General features: G+C 43.4%; 2 protein-coding genes across 7 annotated transcripts in view; both read right to left on the bottom strand.

The window, feature by feature from the left end:
• The window catches only part of LOC124310854 (tyrosine-protein phosphatase 99A-like), a 691797-nt gene that overhangs the window by 94598 nt on the left and 578691 nt on the right, over window positions 1-18508 (bottom strand). The window lies entirely within an intron of this gene.
• The window catches only part of LOC124310811, a 32898-nt gene continuing 15464 nt past the window's right edge, over window positions 1075-18508 (bottom strand). The window contains exons 3-30 of one of the 6 annotated variants that reach the window (XM_046774823.1): window positions 17389-17432; window positions 17125-17215; window positions 16075-16083; window positions 15845-15919; window positions 15511-15730; window positions 15300-15353; window positions 14713-14833; window positions 14267-14373; window positions 9451-9592; window positions 9238-9364; window positions 9016-9135; window positions 8584-8937; window positions 7777-7935; window positions 7097-7222; window positions 6784-6951; window positions 6517-6701; window positions 6316-6412; window positions 6002-6223; window positions 5773-5939; window positions 5520-5677; window positions 5310-5437; window positions 5106-5237; window positions 4784-5009; window positions 4082-4303; window positions 3515-3613; window positions 3279-3441; window positions 3078-3204; window positions 1075-2999 (exon numbers count right to left, since the gene is read on the bottom strand). In XM_046774823.1, coding sequence (XP_046630779.1) covers window positions 2832-2999; window positions 3078-3204; window positions 3279-3441; window positions 3515-3613; window positions 4082-4303; window positions 4784-5009; window positions 5106-5237; window positions 5310-5437; window positions 5520-5677; window positions 5773-5939; window positions 6002-6223; window positions 6316-6412; window positions 6517-6701; window positions 6784-6951; window positions 7097-7222; window positions 7777-7935; window positions 8584-8937; window positions 9016-9135; window positions 9238-9364; window positions 9451-9592; window positions 14267-14373; window positions 14713-14833; window positions 15300-15353; window positions 15511-15730; window positions 15845-15919; window positions 16075-16083; window positions 17125-17215; window positions 17389-17432 — 4011 coding nt within the window. In that variant the 3' untranslated portion in view covers window positions 1075-2831. Of the gene's footprint in view, window positions 3000-3077; window positions 3205-3278; window positions 3442-3514; window positions 3614-4081; window positions 4304-4783; window positions 5010-5105; window positions 5238-5309; window positions 5438-5519; window positions 5678-5772; window positions 5940-6001; window positions 6224-6315; window positions 6413-6516; window positions 6702-6783; window positions 6952-7096; window positions 7223-7776; window positions 7936-8583; window positions 8938-9015; window positions 9136-9237; window positions 9365-9450; window positions 9593-12033; window positions 12141-14266; window positions 14374-14712; window positions 14834-15299; window positions 15354-15510; window positions 15731-15844; window positions 15920-16074; window positions 16084-17124; window positions 17216-17388; window positions 17433-18508 lie in introns of all 6 variants that reach the window. The other 5 variants (XM_046774824.1, XM_046774825.1, XM_046774826.1 and 2 more) reach the window with 5 other exon arrangements.

The raw sequence follows: 18508 nt of genomic DNA, 5'->3' as shown, positions 1-18508 counted from the left end.
GTTTATTCGGCAACGTGTGATAATAACAGTTCCCATTTTCCAAGGCGCCAACTTATTCCCCTGCAGGAGGTGTCGGGAGCCGAATGACATCCTGCGTGTAGGCTTGACTGTGTCTACAGTACAGCGCACCTAAACTCATTTGGAAACTTGTTTCATTTTTCCCCCCTGTAGAATTCCCACCAGCAGTCATGAATAAGCGATTGCGGCATTGAAAACCCAATGCCGAGGAGGACGTAATATACAAACAGCTGGAACGATCAAATCTGTCAATGGCCGATATTTGACGTGACGTTTCCATTCCGTTATATGTGTATATATGGTTTCAGCCCCGCAAAACTATATGTCGGAAACACATGTGTTGCCACTGTCGAAATTCTCGTTAGTTCGTATAGGCTGAGATCGACCCACGCGTTTGGCGTATTGTTTTTGCCGCTCCACTTAATCCCTCGAGGAGTTTACGCATGCAGATCCTGAGACAGAAAGAAGACCGCTGGCAACATCTTCGTTGTGATATGACGACATGACGTTGACTGACTGATGTTGTATATATGTATAGTTAACCTATCCATCCGTGTAAGATTTGTCTCTCTTTTCCTTGAGATGAACGTCGTCGCAACCGGAAGAAGATCCATGAGTTTGTGGAATAAGGTATAGGGAAGAATGACGCAAGGATCTATTCAAATATTCATTGGCTTCTGGACCTGGCGGGCAAAAACAGGACGGAAATATAGTCATGGGAGGAACGGGAATCGGAGAATAGTTTGTCGGAGTCGAGAGAAGCCGCCTGCACTGGAGAGAACAGAATTTATGAGAAGGTTATACACTTATACTCATAACTACGTTATCAAGATGTCCTTCCGGTTGACGATTGGGACTCTGAAAGGATATCTTATGCAGTAGGTGTATACCAGCAACTGGATGCCTTCCAGCAGGAGCTTATCGCCGAGTATTTATTCCAATGGTCGTGAATGAATTATTATCCCATCTATTCTTTTATTATTTTTTAAATTATTCCCTGAATCGAGACTCCCGCGCTATGGCGAAGGGATTCCAAAAAAGTATAAGGCCATCCACTGAAATATGGAGTAATTTTTATTTTTATCTCGTAATGTATAGCGTTGGTAATTACAGCGAAGGGGGGGAAAGGATGGAGAGAGAGCGAGAGAAAGAAAATAAAAATGAAAAATAGTTAAACAAGATGTACAGGACACAACACATCACGTTGACCGAAAAGTGGGTATTTTTTTATTTTTATAAATTTAGGTATAGATTAAAAACGGCACGAGAGTTGTGTAATGTGTATGTGTGTGTGTGGGGTGAGAGGGGGGGGGGTAACTTTATTGGGCGCGGTTAACGTGGGCGTCTGTGTCGGTGTTTGTCCCGCGCCGAAGGTGGGAAGAAGGTCGTTAGTCTGGTCGTTATAATGTGACACCACTTTACACAATGATATAAGACGGCTTGCGGGGGGTGGGGGAGGGAGGTTGGGAGGAGGATAACACGTCTCGCTATATAAGAGAGAAAAAAGATGGAATGAATAGAGCAAACATTGTCACATGAATAATAATAAGGAAAAAGGTTTTTCTTGTCTTTGTGCATTAACAAGTTCAAAAATGGAAAGAAAAACAAAGTTGTTTCTTTAACTTCCTCTTTCAGACGGGGAATCTTGTGTGGAAAGTCATCACGATCAATTTCTTAGGGGGGTCTATAACGCAGAAAAAGGGTCTCAGCAAAAACCCGGAATGCCAGTAGACAAATTTCACGATGTTGAGGACACTTGGAGAATTTATTATTATTACTATTTAATATATTCCTTTTTTTGTTGTTGTTGGGCGGGAGACGACTTCAACATGAAAGTGTTATATAAGTGTGATACGAATGATTCAATGAACGGAAGGAGGGGGTGTTCGGGAGGGGGGGGATATTGATCCGGAATGTTTTACAATATCAAGAATGACACAGACAGAGAGTGAAAACACGGAGAGAGAAAGAAAACGGAAATCAAATATTGAACGTCCAGTGGCCACTGATGAACGAGCGAACGATGAAGTGGGGAAAAAAGAGAGCACACAATCACGCTGATATGGATGATAGAGATATATATACCGAGTCACCACGTCGTAGCAAAAAGAATTGTAAAAAAAAAAGTTGTTTTTTGTTTTTGTTTTTTAAAGAGAGAGAGAGAGAAAGAGTAACCGTGCGAATTATTCCTAATTTTCTTTTTGTACACGGCAGGGAGACACACATTTTTACAGGCATTCCTGGGTAATTTGGGTGTGGCTGTCACTTTAGTTGACCTTCAGGTGTTCACAATCGCAGCACATAGAAAAAGGCACGCATTCACACTCGAAGAAAACATTCAAATGACCGGGAAAGTGAAAATCCGATTTAGACACGCCTTGTCTAGTTGTAAACGGGGGAATATAAGGGTGAATCAAATGAGAGTGGACGAATGACATTGATTGATGAAATTATACAAGACTGCACTCTCCTCCAACACTCGCCTTCCCTCTCTCTCAGACAGATTCATAATACAATTATCTGCCACGATTTATACGACGTTTTGTTGAATAGTTTTTGGTCCCACCATCAATACTGAGCGGTCCGCCCTTTGTCCGAATCGAACAAAGGTTTTACCGTCAATTTGTTTTTCAATCCTCTAGTTCCTCATCCATCAGTGCGATACAAAGAAAGAACGAATCGTGGAGCTTATTCTCATCCCCCCCTCCCTCTCACTCAAACAATCCGCGTGGCTCCAGAATGGAAGACGTAAGGTACAAACATGGAGTTAATTACAGAACTAAACCGTGACGTCCCCGGAATTGAATGCGATTTTACGACTGTAGAATGGCCGATTCCTCAGGTCGAACTTCCGATTTCATTTTGACGAACTCCCGAGCCACTTCGTCGTTTGTGCGTTGTGACAAGATCCGCAGGATCGTCCAGCCAGTTTCATCCATGTGGCAACGCTTGCCCAAAGCCAACCAACAGGCGCAAGAACCCTGTAAATAGACAATTCAATTTCCAAGTTTTATTATTTCAAATCCTGTAGAAGAATTGGGAATTCATTTTGCTTTTACCTGTTCAACAATGTCTTTCAACTGCATAACGGCAACACCCACAAGGCTGTCATCTCGAGCAAAGCAATAGTCCTTGACGCAGATGTGAAGTTCGAAGGATTCCAGAGTTTCCTCGTTGCCGATGGCACTATGCGTCAAAATAACATTACATTCGCAACTCGATCGATAAATCATTTCAACATTTAAAAAAATGAAACTTACAAGTGAAATGTCTCGTTGTACTTTGGTGACCAGGTGTTGGACTTGGACTTTGTTGCGAATTTGCGCTTCTTGTCAGCCAGATGCGGACCGACCAAATTGGTTTCGACAAACGGGCGGAAAATTCCCTGTTGAACTAGCCATTTGAGATCGTTTGCCGCCACCACTATAATACATGGGAGCACCGAAAGTTATTATTTAATGCAATCATTTAAGAATCACAATTTTTCCCAAATTACCTTTGACGGTGACTTTGTGCTCGCCGGAGCCGGGGTGAGTGAACAAGTCAACTTGAACGCTCACTTCACCGACGCTACCTTCTTCCACGCTTGGCAAATCTACGCGCAAAAAGAATATAAGAAAACCAAATTAGAATCGTCTGTCCCCGATACGGACGGTTGACCATTATCCAAAAGCTGGATGCGATCTCTACGCTGATGTCTAATACATTGACTATGTAGCGGCTAATCAAAAAAACTAATAAAAAGAACTAGTATATAATAATAATGATAATGATAATAATGATAATAGCGCGGCGAAGCTATTTGAGTGCTTCGTCTCGTTTGTCATTCAGTCATTCAAAAAATGATTCTGCCTTTGCTCGTTTTCGGCGATGCCATTTTTGAGGCCACTGTATATATAGATAATGAGATAGATATAATCAAAGAAAAGGGAGGAAAAAAGCGGCTACCACAACGGCTAAAAAAAATGTTCCGTCTAGCGGAGTACTATCATCCAGACTCTGCTTCAGCCACAAATACCACTGGGAGGGAGGATTTGAGGAGTCGCATTCGAATATCGAATACCTGTCCCCGACTGCTTGGATTGAATCTGTATGCTCTTTTTTTTGGACGGAGTTTGTTGACGCTGGTCGCCGGACTGTTCATAGGAATCGCCAAGCGTTTCGTCATCCGCTGTCTCCTCTTGATCGGCTCCTTCCTCGCAGTCGTCCTTGTCTTCGGACCGATCCATCTCGACAGCGATTTCGGCTTTCTTCCTCCACTCGGCTTTGGCGTTGGTAACGGGAGCTTTTGGGGTTTGTTTGGTTTGTTAGTTGTCATGTTTTGGTTTTTGTTTTTTTTTTGTTTGCGTTCATTTAAGATCAATGATGTTATTTGTTTGGTGGGAGGAAATGAAACTAAGAACGAATCGTAACTATCACATCACGCAATATGACACACTACCACGAAACGTATCACGTGTTTCATTTTTTTTGGGGGGGAGAAAACAAACACGAGAACCAAATTTCCAGAAACAGATAATCAACTCTAGGATCAGAAACCTTGGAACCATTGGGGTTCAATTTCATAAGGTGAAGTCGTAAGAGGCATCTCAGTTTACCACCGTATTGAATATGTGAAAACGTGTAAAGAAAAATGAATTTGATTGTAATGGAATAATATTCTTTTCGTCAGCTGTTGAAGACACTGAGTCCCGGGATGACCGCAATCGTCTTGATTATGATTGTAAAACAATTAGACCAACAAAAACCAAGTGAATGGCGTTACCTTGATTCGTTTGAGTGGTGACGAACGTTTTGATGAGCGTGTCGGTCGTTTGAGTGTAGAGAGACAGAGCGTAGCGCAACGATTGGAGCTCGAGTGATTTCTCCAGGAACGTCTTTTTCAGACCGCTGCCACCGGCGTGGAAATATTGTTTGATGGTGTCAAGGGCCACGTCCAGGACGGCGCACTGTTTGGGCGTCAAATTCTTTTCGAATTCTTTGGATATTTCCTGTAGAAACAAATAAGACGAAACCGTATTTTAAACCCCAAAACATTTTACATCGATGTCAAATAAAAGATTAGCCATTAATGGCTGTAATCAGACCATGACACCGCTGAGGGCGCTCTTGACATCCTGTTTGCCAGCAACGCTGTTCTTGAAGAGCCGTGACATGTCCTCGATTTTGGCATTGGCAGCCAAGTTCTTGGCGTTGTCGGTCAAGTTCTTCAGGATCATCTGTTCCGTCGGGGAGCAAAATACGATTGGTGAATGGAACGATACAACTCGTTACGTAATGGGTGAACTTACGCTCTTGTCGGTCATCGGTGGCAGAACGATGGTTTTCTCCATGGTGTGCATGACAATCTTCCACAATTCCTTGAGCAGACGTTTGAGCACTGCCTTTTCGCAAGACTCGGCGTAAAGCGACAACGAACCTGAATTAAAAAAAAGAAGTCGGCAAATTGCCACAGAGTGAGAGGGGAATAATCAATCATCGTTTTCTGTCGTGTCACGTACCATCGAGCAAATCCATGAGGGGTTTGAGCGAGTCTTCCGCTTCCGTCGAGACGGCGTTTCGTTGCGACGGCTGAGTCAGCGAGACCTGACCGCCTCCTTTGATGTGCGACAGCAAATCGCCCACTTCTTTCACGCTGACGGTGATCTTCGGCTCCAGACTAGACACAGTTGACCGGAAATCAAGGAAGGAAAAAAAATACGTAATCAGATTATTCAGTAGCCGAAAAAGAAAGCAGAGTCTCGTATCGCGCACCTTTTGGCAAACATGGTAGCCAATTCGTCAAGGACGTTGTTGAGCGATTGCTGAAGCTCCTTGAGAATGTTGGCAGCGTCTTCTTCGAGTTTGGAGCCTCCCATTTGCTCGAATAACTTCTCCAGCTGGACTCGAAGCTGCTGGATATTGTTCATCAGAGTGCAAGCCTAGAATACGAATGAGTTGGTTATCAAGATGGATCCTTTTGAATGCAATCAAGTCCACTTACGATGCGTTCATCTTTGGTCAGTTGGGGGAACTCCTTCTTGGCCGTGTCGGCGTATGCCAGCAAGACTTTGACGATGGTCTTGGCGAAGCGTTTCATGTACCGCTTCCAGATTTCCGGGTCGGGGCATTCGAGCTTGGAGACGACGTCAAAGCACTGTGCCAGCTGCGTGAAAATGTCAACGACCGAAGTCGAGAAGAGGGTGTGCTCGCTGCTTCTTTGGAACTATTGTTTGATACAAAACATCCAGAAGGCGGGGTATAATCGAGACTGGATAATAAAAGAGAGAAAAGGAGAATATAAGGCTATTTAGTTACCCCGTCTTGTTTGTCTCGCTTGAAGGCGCCGTGTAGGTACTCGAGGGAGACGTCGTCGTTTTCGTTCAGCCACTGCATGACGAACGGCTCGAACCATCTGCACACCCAAATTTAAAAGTTAACAATCGAAAGCGAATTGGCTGTTTTCCCTCCCGCCCTTTGAAATCGGGGCAGTTGCCAAGGGTGGTGGGATTCACGTACGCGGGATATTCTGGGACGGCTCCCTTGTATTGCGGCAAGTCTTTGACGTAGTGGTTGTAGAGCCACTTGACTTTGAAATGAAGGTTCATATAGGCGGAAGACTTGCAGAGTCGTTGCTGTTCGTGCTCCTCCAGAGCGTACTTCATGTCGACGGCGAATTGAGTCCACATGGTGTACGCCGAAAGCTATTAACGATACAATCAAATAAAATGTGACTTTCATTTCCTCCCCGTCCGTTATCCTTGACGTCCTCTTCATCTTTCATACTTGACCGATGTTGAGCTCCTGCGGGAACTGATTCAAGACGGGAGCGTAGCTATTCTTGTCTTCTTCTATGACCGAAACGATCAGAGCGATCAACTTGTGCCAAAAGTCAACACTGTCCAGCCTGGGGCCGTGGTCTTCTGGATCTCTCTTGGCCTCTCCCGGTTCCGCCTAAACAGGAAAAGAAGAGTCGTGATTGCTTCTTGCGGAAGAACCAAATTATTTCCGAAAGTTTGCTATATACTGCTGCTGAATGCATTTTCATTGGCAAACTTTGGGAAAATTTAAAATATGGTGATTAGTTGGCGAGGCCGACCTGATACTCCCGAGCGTAGAGTTCATAGCAGTTTTCGAACAAGAACTGATAGGTGGACTTGAGACAGGCTGTAGCGCAATCCTTGACGACCGTGCTGGCTCTCGGCGGTGAGCTGAGCTCTTGCACCTAAAAGAAAGTTGAAGCGTCGCGAATGTCAGGCGCATGTGAAAATGAGGAGACAAAAAAAGTAGAACAGACAAGTTAGTCGAAAGCAACGTCTCAAACTTTATGCGTTCGATATTTGTTTTAAAAAAAATGGACGATTGAATAATGGATGAGGTATAGTAAGTACCCTTGGTAAAGGGTCTCAACTAAAAATAGAAAACATCACAAGAGTGAGTCTCTCTTTTTTTTCTTCACCGAGAATCACACTGGTGACACGCAAAAGCGAAAACTATCGATCGGGCAAGCCGAGAGACTTTCTCGTATAGTGAAAAGAAAAAAGAGGAAAAAGGGGGTTGTTAAAATTAAACACGGACCCGAGTTTGCTTTACACACACAAAAAAAGGGGGGGGGGAATCTCTGAAAGCGACTCGGTGGGATCTAGATTGGATTGCAATTGCAATTTCCCAGAGTCGGCTCACATTATGTTAAGGTAATAAAGCAAACAAAGTAAACGGACGAACGAACTTTCTCCCCTCCCAGCACGACTCATGTTGGTACAGTTATACATATATTACCTTCATACGGAAGAACGTGATTGAAGTGAGCAGATCGACGGTAGACTTGAGATCCATCAGTTTCTCCTGGGATGAAGCCGGAAAGTTGTTGCGGTACATGGACAGATCGATTCTCAGCGAATTGTGCAACTGGTCCAACAGCTTGACAAATTTCTCCTTCTGCAAAGAAAAAGATAAACACTCAACGTCAATAACGAAGCTCAACGCATCATAGTCACCATTTCGGCTAATGAAATGTCAACTAAATGTTTGAACTGACGTTGACATGTAAAACCGGCAGAAATTGGATCAATAACACACTACTACACCCATCGGAACCCATGTCTTGGTAATTCCATCATATCTCTTCCTCCTCCCCCCCCCCCCTCCTCCCAAATTCAGCTACTGTAAATGCCCTAATGTAATTACGCTTCGTCCCAACTGTTTATTATTGTAGTATCAGCCTCAAAGAAGCCAATGTTTTCCGGCCCATCGCAAGTGGCTAGTGTCAGTGCAGGCTCTTGTCAATGTTATCTATCCATTATATCCGCATAGTTACTCGTCAGACTATTTACTGTGTAGTTACGACCAAGGATAGAAGAGCAACTCCACTCTCGAGAACTAGGGATAGACTGAATGGATGGATTCGTGATGAATAGCCGGGATAATTAAAGACGACTAGACGAGCTCCGCGAAGCAACTCGAAATTTCAAAGACTCTCCATTGATGAAAAGGCACATCCTGTTTATGTGTAGTAGCTGCTGATGTATAGTGTGTGCGCGCTTAGAGAGAAGACCCGCTAGCGAAATAATATAGTCGACGACGTACTCCAAAGTTTGAAGCGGCGAATCGATCGGAAGCGGAGACGGCCGTCGAGGCGGTCGTGTGAGCGTAGAAGGCGTTGATGTTGGCCAATAGGGTGCTCATGACGGCCGGAACACCCGGACAGAGGTACTTAGTAGAGAGGCAGTGGAAATTTGTCATGGCCTGGTAGATGGGCTCGATGCCGAAACGCATAGCAAACTCTTCGACCAACTCCTGCGACGGTTCGTCAAAGTAAATCTTCCAGCTGTCGTCACCTTTGGCGACCGGAAGTTTGACTCCGCCATGGTGCACCTGTTCCGATAGGTAATGGAAAAGGTTCTCGTGCAGGCAAGTGTACTGGACATGGTAGGGGGCCACCTACAAAATGTATTTGAGAGAAACATTACGAGTCAATAAACGTTAGATGGAAATGGAAGGCGTCAAAAATGGACAAACCTTTTCTTCTCCCTTGATTTCGACGCTGATGTGAAGCCGGATGGCGCCCGACACGGCAGACTTGTCCGTCCGCTTCTCCAAATTGTACCAAACGTCCATTTCGCCCGAAAGGGTTCGCACCTATAGCACAGAAAATAAAATGAAAAATAAAACAGAAATTGTAAAGCTTCTACTTAAAAAACGACACATCCCCCCCCCCTAACAAAAAAAAAAAGGATTTACTTCAATGATTGTCTGTCCAAGAAAATCGTCCGACTCGCGGGTGAACTTTTGACGCATTTTCGACTTAAAGTCGTTATCTTCGTCCCAGACACGAACTTTGATCCGATCCGAGGAATTGTGACACTCGCTGTCGAAGTGGACAGAATTGGCATTTGAAATTCAAAAGGCATTAGCGTAACCGAAAACAACGTTCAAAAATGGCTTAAGACTTACAAGTAGAATCGCTCATTCCAGATGGGATTCAATTCCTGGGGCATAGTGCGGGTCCGCTTTTTCACTTTGCCCACCTGGACGGTGACGTAAGGATCGGACGTCCCGCTTTTATCTTTGGCGATCAATCCCTGGGCGCAAATCACTGGATTCCCAGTCGAACGTGTGAGGGAGACAATAGTAGACAAAATCGTTAACATCATCGATAATTCTTTTTCTGACCATCACGAGTGTCCGTGAGGTTTGTGACACAGTTTCATTGGGGGGTGTGCACAGGGAAACCTAGGAAATATTTCTTTTGGTTTGTTTGACAAACAAACAAACAAACAAACAAACAAGGTTACAAGCCATTGCCGTGCAGCCCAAAGTCTCGAACACGAAGAGGGACAGATAGCCGTCCAATATATATACAAGCCGATAACCGCGCACTAGAGCAAGATTTCAAACAAACAAGCCAAAAGAAAAAAAGAAAGAAAAACAAAGGCCGGGCAAAAACCCGAAATAGAAAAAGAAAACAAGAATTACGTGATACAAACAAGGAAATAAGAGAACATCAACAACAATAACAAAATGACATGGAAAAGACGTACAAGCTTTGTGTCAGACCAATGTCGTTGCCAAGCTACTCTTTTGTGTGTGTTGTTTTTGTTTGTTTCTTTTTTAGATGGTCCGCACATTATCCGTATTCAATGCGTCGTCCTATTTGCACCCAAAAAGCTGGGCTGTAATTGAGCAGGACTCGAATCAAGATGAGTATGTAGCAGTATAGAGAAGCCGGGAAGAATGGGAACTATGTCTTATGTATTCTTTGCCAGTCTATCTAAGCTACGGGGAAACCCAAATCCCGCTCGGCAGAGCCTGTTGGGTGTCTCCTCCTACTCCCTTATTTTTATGAAAGAGGGGGGAGAGAAAACTTTGACTCTAATCCTGTTTTATTATTATTATTGCCATCGTCATCTCGCGGGGCTCTAAAGCAGGTAATAGAGACGGCGGATGGGAAACGGTGGGAGTCACGCTGACATTTACAGAGAAGATTTCAGGAGCGGTTGGAAAGAAAAAACAGCGGCGTCGTTCAGCCATGCTCAGTTTATGTATATGCTGCGCTGAAGAAATGGGTCAAAAGTTAAGAATATCAAGACATGGCGAAGAAAGGCGGAAAGGGGAGAAAGAGACGGAGAAAGAGAATAAAGGGACAAAGAGAAAGGGCTACGGGGAATAGAAAAGGAGAGAGGCGCTCTTTGACGGAAGAACTCGCATGATATCGATCCGAGAGGCAGCGCCCCGAAACTCTAAAAAAAAAAATAAAAGCGGCTAGAAAAAAATAAAAATAAAACCTGGATAGGGGAGGGGGCCATTGCATGGCTACAGGTCACGATCGGCAACTTTGATGCAAAACAATGTCATTCGTAAGTTGACGGGACTGAGAGGAGCATAGATGGTGGAGCTAGAGAGAAAGGAGTTTTCAAGCTTTCAGCCAGCCAACCGAAGCCATGAAATATATACCACACATGGGGTTATTGTGTATATGCAGCACTGTTGGCTGGATCAACCGTGGTAGGCGAAGGTATATATATATTTGGAACACGCAAGAGACGGTTACAATTGGGTGCACTGTTTCACATGTCAACGAAGCCATTTTTCATCGTTCCCCCCTCCACTTTGTTGAGAACTACCATCATCACCTGGATGATGGTAGCCCCGGTTTCATGATTCTCTTTCGCTCCTTATTATACGGACGGGCGGCGCAGCCTTGACGCAAGCATGTTTTCAAACAAACATAATATGGTTCTATAACGGTCCTATACGTCTTCAAAATTGCTAAAAAGTCTTGTCAATAACAGTCGATTTAAAAAAATAAGAAAAACTTTTTTTAAATAGGAAACATAAATAACGGCGCTTCCCCGAAAGAAAGAAAAAAAAAAAACTAGGAACTAGCGAACTTCAGATCGGATAGTGTTCTAAATAAATTCATGCACATTTCTTTTTATCAAAAAGATCAATAACGCGCCCAAAAAAAGGCGCTTTCGAAAAGCTACTTGGGATGCCGAAGGCTACCGATATGTTTTCTAGACCGTATGCACTATGTCCTACTAAATTAATTTCCCTTGTTTCCTACCAAGTGCGAAACGTGTTCTTCGAATTGGGTGCTATAAATGGCAGTTTCTTTTACCAATGGATAATATTTCTTTTTTTTTTAAGAAAAATAAAAATTAAATAAGTAGATAGGTTGTACAATTTCAAGCATCTGAAGAGTCACACACACGCGCACACACAACCAAATATACTGGGGAAACCGCGTTTGATTCAAATGAAATGAAACGGAGACTTGAGAGCAGGAGATATTATCATAAAAAATGCAGCAGATCAAAAGGGAGGAAATAAAAAAGAAAGACAATTTGGGAGAGCGGAAGAAGGTTTAGATTTTTTTTAAAATCAATTGGCGTGAGTTTAAAAAAAAAGAAAAGAATAAAAGGTTCAATGGGGTGGCATGTCTGCTATACGGCTCTACTTAAAGATGATTTTTGTTTGTTTGTTTTTATTGTTTTTTTAATTGTTTTGTTTTTATTGTTGGTTTCATGTTTGTACCTGTGACGGCAATTTTGGCGGACCAGTTGGCCGTGCCTTCCAGCACCGCCAACTCAGCCTGTTCTATGGAGTCTATGTGGGTGTCGGGATCCACATTAAATATCACGCTGTGATCAACGGAAATTCAGATAAAATGGGGAGTTGCAGGATCGCCGAAGAAGCCGCACAACAGCGGGTGTTGCGAGATGAAGAGTTAACCAAATCAAGAGACAGAGAGAGAGAGAGAAATAAAGATAGAGAGATAAACAAAAATTAAATTACAGTCCCATTTTGACTCCGGGCGCCGGGGCGCCCTCCCACTCCAAAATTTTTTGTTCCATCTCTTTCTTGTTTGCTTCTCACGTAACAAACTGCACTGCGGACTCTATTATTGATTTCTTTTCGCATATATATGCATATAAAATCGACATTTATACGAGAATTCAATAGCGTGCTCTCCGTCGTCTACGCGTCAGAGAGCGAGCTCGAACTCACCAGTGGACTTTTCAACTGTCCCCCCCCCCTCTGGCGTCATATAATGTTATAACTTATTACAATTCGATCGTTAAACTTTGCTAGTATCGGTCCGCCGACGCGTATCGAACATTCCGCGCGGTATTCAAAGTTCCAAACCGTCAACACGGATAATAACCACCACACTTTCACTTCACGATCATTTTAAAACGAAGCACATAAAGAAACACGTATGAATAATAATAATAATAATTAAAAAAAACAATCAATAAAAAAAACGTGACACCGAGAAAAGCACATTATACCAAACACCATAGTGATACGTAGAGTGGATTTAGAAATATTATATGTATATATATATACACATATACATAGATGTATATATACTAAAAGGAGAAAGAGAAGATGATTGAATGTAACAGCCGAAAAAAAAAAATCCACGAAAACACCGATAGAATATATATATAGAAAGATGGCGGGATGACGAGTGCTGAATGACACGAAGATTCTTCATTCCGTATGAGAGGAAGACAAAGGAAAAGCGCCCCACATAATAATAACATCCCTTTGCACCGAAATAAAAAAAAAGAAGAAGAAAAAAAAAGCCAATATATGCCCATCAGGTAGTGATATGAACAGCTGGTGCAGATGGACGCACCCCCGCACGAAACACGACGACTTGCGCTTCCAGTGCGTTACACACATCCGGGTGCGGGTTGGTTTCTCTCACGTATTAGTTTTTTTTTTGTTTTGCGACGTTGTTGGAGAATTACGGAACCATTGTTGTTGACGTCTACTGTTTTTACTGCACCACCGAAAAAGGGAAATTCGTCACTGTCGCCCGAAAATAGGGGCGAAAAATAAAAGGGAAAAAAGAGGAGGTTTGTTTTGGTATTCCCAACAAATTGCTAAAAAAGAACTTCTTACTGTTATTAATGTTGGTATATACTAGACTGCAGTAGTACTGGGGGATTCATGGCAACTTCTGATTGGTTTTTTTCTCGCTTTGTTATTAGAGTGGAAAGTTTGAATGGAGGGGAAGAAATTCGGGAGATTGGATACGTCAACTACTTTGGTTTTGCTTTACATTCGTTTTTTTTCTCTTCTTTCTGTCGTCTCTAAAAGTTTCCCGATGGTCGTCGTGTCTGTTTTATTGCACGACACGCGCTCAACAGAAGCGCCCCCCGATTTATTCATTGGCATTAACGATGATGGAGTATAGTTCTAATCAAACGAATGAGAAACAGGATGTACTAACAAAATGGTTCCGCCGCTTCTCCATTTTCAGACGCGAGTGCTGGAAATGTTTCAACCACAAAGAAACCGAACAAACAAAGGAAAATCTGATCGATTTCGTTCATTTGTTTTGTTCTACTTTGTCTTGTTTTCTTTTTTATTTGTACGAGAGTAGAAGAAAAAGGGAACGATGGCCAATGTCTGCTATTTACAGAAATCTAGTTAAGGCACAACGAAACATTGGGTGGGAGTTCTCTTGGAACATCTCCAGCACTCTTTTACGTGACCCCCTTGTGTCGTGCCCGTGTGGTTTGCGTTTCCTCTGGAATCTTTTATTTTTTTTTATTTTTTTTTTTTTTTTTAAGGAACGATTCTGATTGTCTTGTGATCATTTTGTTTTTGAGATTCATTCAGAGGGGAAGAAAAGGTGTGATAGCCAAATAGAGATAGAAAAGGATAGAAAACATGTTTTGTTTTCTGTCGGAATGACGAAGAACAGTTTTGGTTTTGTTGCTGGATTTTACATAAACATTTATAGACGGACCTGTAATAGCTATTTTAGCTGACCATTTGCTCGTCCCGTCCAGAACGGATTGCTTGACGGCTTTCATGTGACCGTTATGACTGCGTTCCTCAACTCCGAAGACGGCCCTATACATTTGTACGTTTGAGGATTTGAAATTAAATTTCACATGTCACATCACATTCCATCATCACAGCTCCGGTCCTTTCATAATTCGCGCTTCGCAGAACCGAATCTGCATTCACAGTGCAGGTGAGACAACAGTTGCATAACCCGGTTTATCTATGCAGATTACAGACACACTCTTCTCGCCGTAATTTCTCATTCGATTACGAGTTGTCGCGGTTTCACGTAATCAACAAATATTATTATTTTTTTTTTCTTCAGCGGAGGCGATAATTAATTTGGTTAAACTTTCGCGAAAATTAAAACAAATGAGAAAAGGGGAAAAAAGAAAACAAGCGTACCGGATGAGTTCGAAGATTTCGGGTTTGGTGCGCTCCCGCTGCTTCATCCTCTCCTTCATGGCCGTGATGATGATTTGCGTTTTATCCTCGGCGCCGTGCTTGGAACTCTTCTCGGCCGCCCCTTTGCGCGAAATTCAAGCCATTTTCAAAAGGAATTGGAAAATCAATAACAGACACACACACAAGAGAATTCATGTCATCTGCTCTACGCCGAATATGCCAATGGTTGGCGCCAAGCCCAACGCGATATACGAGAATGAAACAAGTAAAGAAAAATAAATAAATAAATAAAAGAGCGCAGGGAAATAAAAAATGTCAAGAAAAAGGGACGGAAAGGAATTGAGCGAGGAAAAGATCTTCAACTAGCGGAACGATCGTTTAATCTAAATGGGTATTCAAATGAGCTTTTGAGTCAAATAGCATATGGTCCATAAGCACATCTATCAAAAGACAGGCATTAGGGGCGATGAAGAGTTTAATCTTCTGGCAAAGTTGTTTTAGGCAAATGCGTCTAATGGCCTCCTATGAAATAAAAGTCGGCGCCAAGCGAGCGGCGCTCGCTATTTGAGTATTTTGGAGACTCTGACCTATGTGCATGAAATTATTCAGTAAACTGGAGTCGTCGTCATCGAAAAGGATTCCTAAAGTCAACGGGCGACGTGTTATTTTAGTCTATTACATTTGTGATGGCCGGACGTGATCGAGGCGTGTCAAGACTTGATCATTTGTGCAATCGATTGTATACTTATATAGAATCGGGTTAGTTCGTCTCTCTGACTATAGTTCGTGCCCACTCACTTTGGAGACAGTCGGCGTTGAGCAAATCCTTGCACTTTTCGTGGCATTTGACTCCGCATTCGGTGCAGCGGACGCCCTGGCGAGCGATGCCCCAGAGTAGACCCTCGCACTCGTAGCAGTAGGTCGGCGAGGAGGCCGTCCACGGCTGGAAATTGTGCGGAGTCGTGCTGGAAATCGGGTAGATCAAGCCCTGCAGCGTTTTCTTGTAGACGTGCATTTTCTGCATGACAGAGAGGGGAAAGGGGACGCACAAAACAATTCGATAATGTATTGAGCGGCTGTCCGTCAAACGTGGCCACCGCCACCCACATGAATTCTATGCATTATTCTTTACCAGTTCTTCGTCGTTGAGTGTGGCTCGAGGCAGAACTGACGTCAATCCGGCATTGCGCTTCGTCGCCGCCATCGTCTGAAAAGTTACCGAAAACCACCGTAATTCATTATTGCGTGATCGCGACAAGTTTCGTGTGGGTTGTGTCGTCCATCAAATTGGGGTAATGTCATGCACTACGTTTAGGATCAATTGATATCGATTAAATGGGTGGCGTATTGTATATACTGTACCTTGAGAACCTGGATGAGCCCAGTGTGGGGGGAACGCGTGAATCGAGTAACAATATACAAGTTAATAATCAAAATTTAACGACATAAGTAGGCCATCATCAAACATTGTCAAACAAACACGGGGTAACTATTTGAGGCGCGCATTTATTGCCCAATAAACTTGCGGGAAATGGGCTGGGTCCCAATCGGCCCGAATGATTCTGCCAATGTTTCTGTTTTAAAAGTCAATCTGAACACCTGGGTTTTTTTTTTGTGTTCGAAAACGAGATTGACGTGGATTATTATTCTGATTTTAAAATCTCCTCAACTGCATCAATCGGCAATCGACCAAGTATTTCGGTCACTTTCAAGTTTTATCCGTCCAGAATACGCAATACGAAAACCCTCGAAATGACACTGTTTTTTGTAGCGGTGTTAGTTTCTCCCTAAATCCTAAAAAATAGCTCACACTATTGATGGGTTTCTTTACTTTTTCTTTATCCTCTTTTTTTTTTTTTTACTTCCTCGTAATTTTGCCAAGATTTATAGGTGTAATTCCCCCCTCCCGCTCTTGTTCAAAGGGCAGGCATGGGCGTAACTTGCATAATATCCCGTCAACTAGGCCTCTAAGTGCTTCTGTAGACGGCGAGAAAAACAAAGCCTAAGGGGGGCTCCGTTCCACCGACTTTATTCACGTCTACAAAAAATGAAGAAATGAAGGATTCACGGCGGAAACCATTGCGGAAGGGGAGGTACGAAAGCGCTAGGTGGCCGTTTAGAAACACCAATCAAGTGTGAAAAGTGCCCATTTCAGCAAGTGATCTCAACTTCCCTTCGCCGCCCTTCACCTTTTTCCCATTTCCCCAACCCCCCAGCCCGCCCGTCCAGTCAAACGCAACTCTAATAACCATTGACATTGAGCCAAAAACCCAAGCACGCGGAAAGACGTTGTCGTCATGGTTACCATCACAATAATTCCCGTATAAAAAGCCCAAACAAAACAAAACAATGGCTATCGACTCAATAGAACGCGCGTATTAGATAAAAGATTGTAGTAGATGGACTGTGTACCAGCTCAGAGACGAGAGGGATCGATTTCCTCCGGGGTCGTATATCTGGCATACTGTCGATGTTGCTGTAGAACGGATTATCACCGGGCAGCCTATTTGTTATGGTTTAAAAGAAAGTAGAAAAAAGAAAAAAAGGCAAAAGACAACAAAAAAAAAATGATTAGCGAAAATCTCCGCATCTTTCGTTCTAAAAAAGAACCCCAGTCCAATCACTGCAAACCCTCCTAAGAAAAGACTATGGAAAGATTGAGTATTTTTACGTTACCCATTAGCTCGACTGCCGCGTCCTCCAGCTCCACCGGATCCATTCTGAAATGAAGAGACAATCGGAAAATTAACATCGAGTTCATGATCGAAATACAAAGAGAAAATATTAAGTCTGGCGCTCCCGACTTGATCATCTCCGGCAATATTATGGATATGCAAATAAGAGTCAAAACGGAATGTTTCCTCTTAAATCTAGAGGATTGGATGGGATGGAAAACGGGTGGGGTTGGGTGGGTGTGTTGGCCGAGTAGGAAAGAGCGGGAGCAAGCAGACTACTGCCGGATAGAATAACTGTCGTCCGAGACACACAACGTCGCATGGTGGCGTGTAGTTACTTGTGCACACTCACGACTACTAATGAGATGACGAAGAGAGCCTCCGGGGGGGAGATGTTGAAAGTGTTAAGAGCCAGGCAAAAGAAACTTGGGGAACGAGACTGAAGCGCGGGGCTGGTAGACATTTGCCGGTGGGAGCGCCTCGGAAACGAACGGTCTCATTGGCAGAGATAGTCCCGTCGCTCGACTCCCGCGTGACGATAAGACCGGTGATAAGAGTTTAAATCGGAAGATATTCGCAAGCGAGAATATTCCCCGGGTTTTGGCTTCAAAATCCTTGGGAATGTTTTTACAATTCCGCCCCCCCAAAATTCAGTTCATCAGCTGGAGTAGTTCCGGAATGCGGCTTTTGTGTTACGCCCCAGATTATATCGAGGCCCTTTAACGACGAGGTTTCCGCCTTTCCATTGTCAACACTCAAGAAACATCACGATCTTGTGGGGGGAGGGGTTTCGGGACGATTTGCACAGCGATGCAGGCGAGTTATATACAAGTCTCCATAGTCTCAAAAAAGGGGGGAAATAAAATCAGAGAAACCAAACAAGCAGGCATAATCAGCTCTGTCAACATCTTCCCAACACTGCCAACTGTCAACTTCCTTTATGCCAGTCGATAAAACTGACTACTGCCAAGCTCGGGGATTTTTAAAGGCTGCTGCCCTAGATATACAAGTGTCAATGCTTATTCTGGCGAATCAAAAGAAAAGTCTTTTCTTCTTTCTGCCCCCTTTATCTCTATAGGCCTTGCAAAGTGAAAATGTATATTGGGAGTTGCCGAGTAACG

Source organism: Daphnia pulicaria, chromosome 8 (assembly GCF_021234035.1).
Source record: "Daphnia pulicaria isolate SC F1-1A chromosome 8, SC_F0-13Bv2, whole genome shotgun sequence".
Taxonomy (NCBI): Eukaryota; Metazoa; Arthropoda; class Branchiopoda; order Diplostraca; family Daphniidae; genus Daphnia; species Daphnia pulicaria.
The sequence above is the reverse complement of the archived record's forward strand: the minus strand, read 5'-3'. Positions and strand labels throughout refer to the sequence as shown.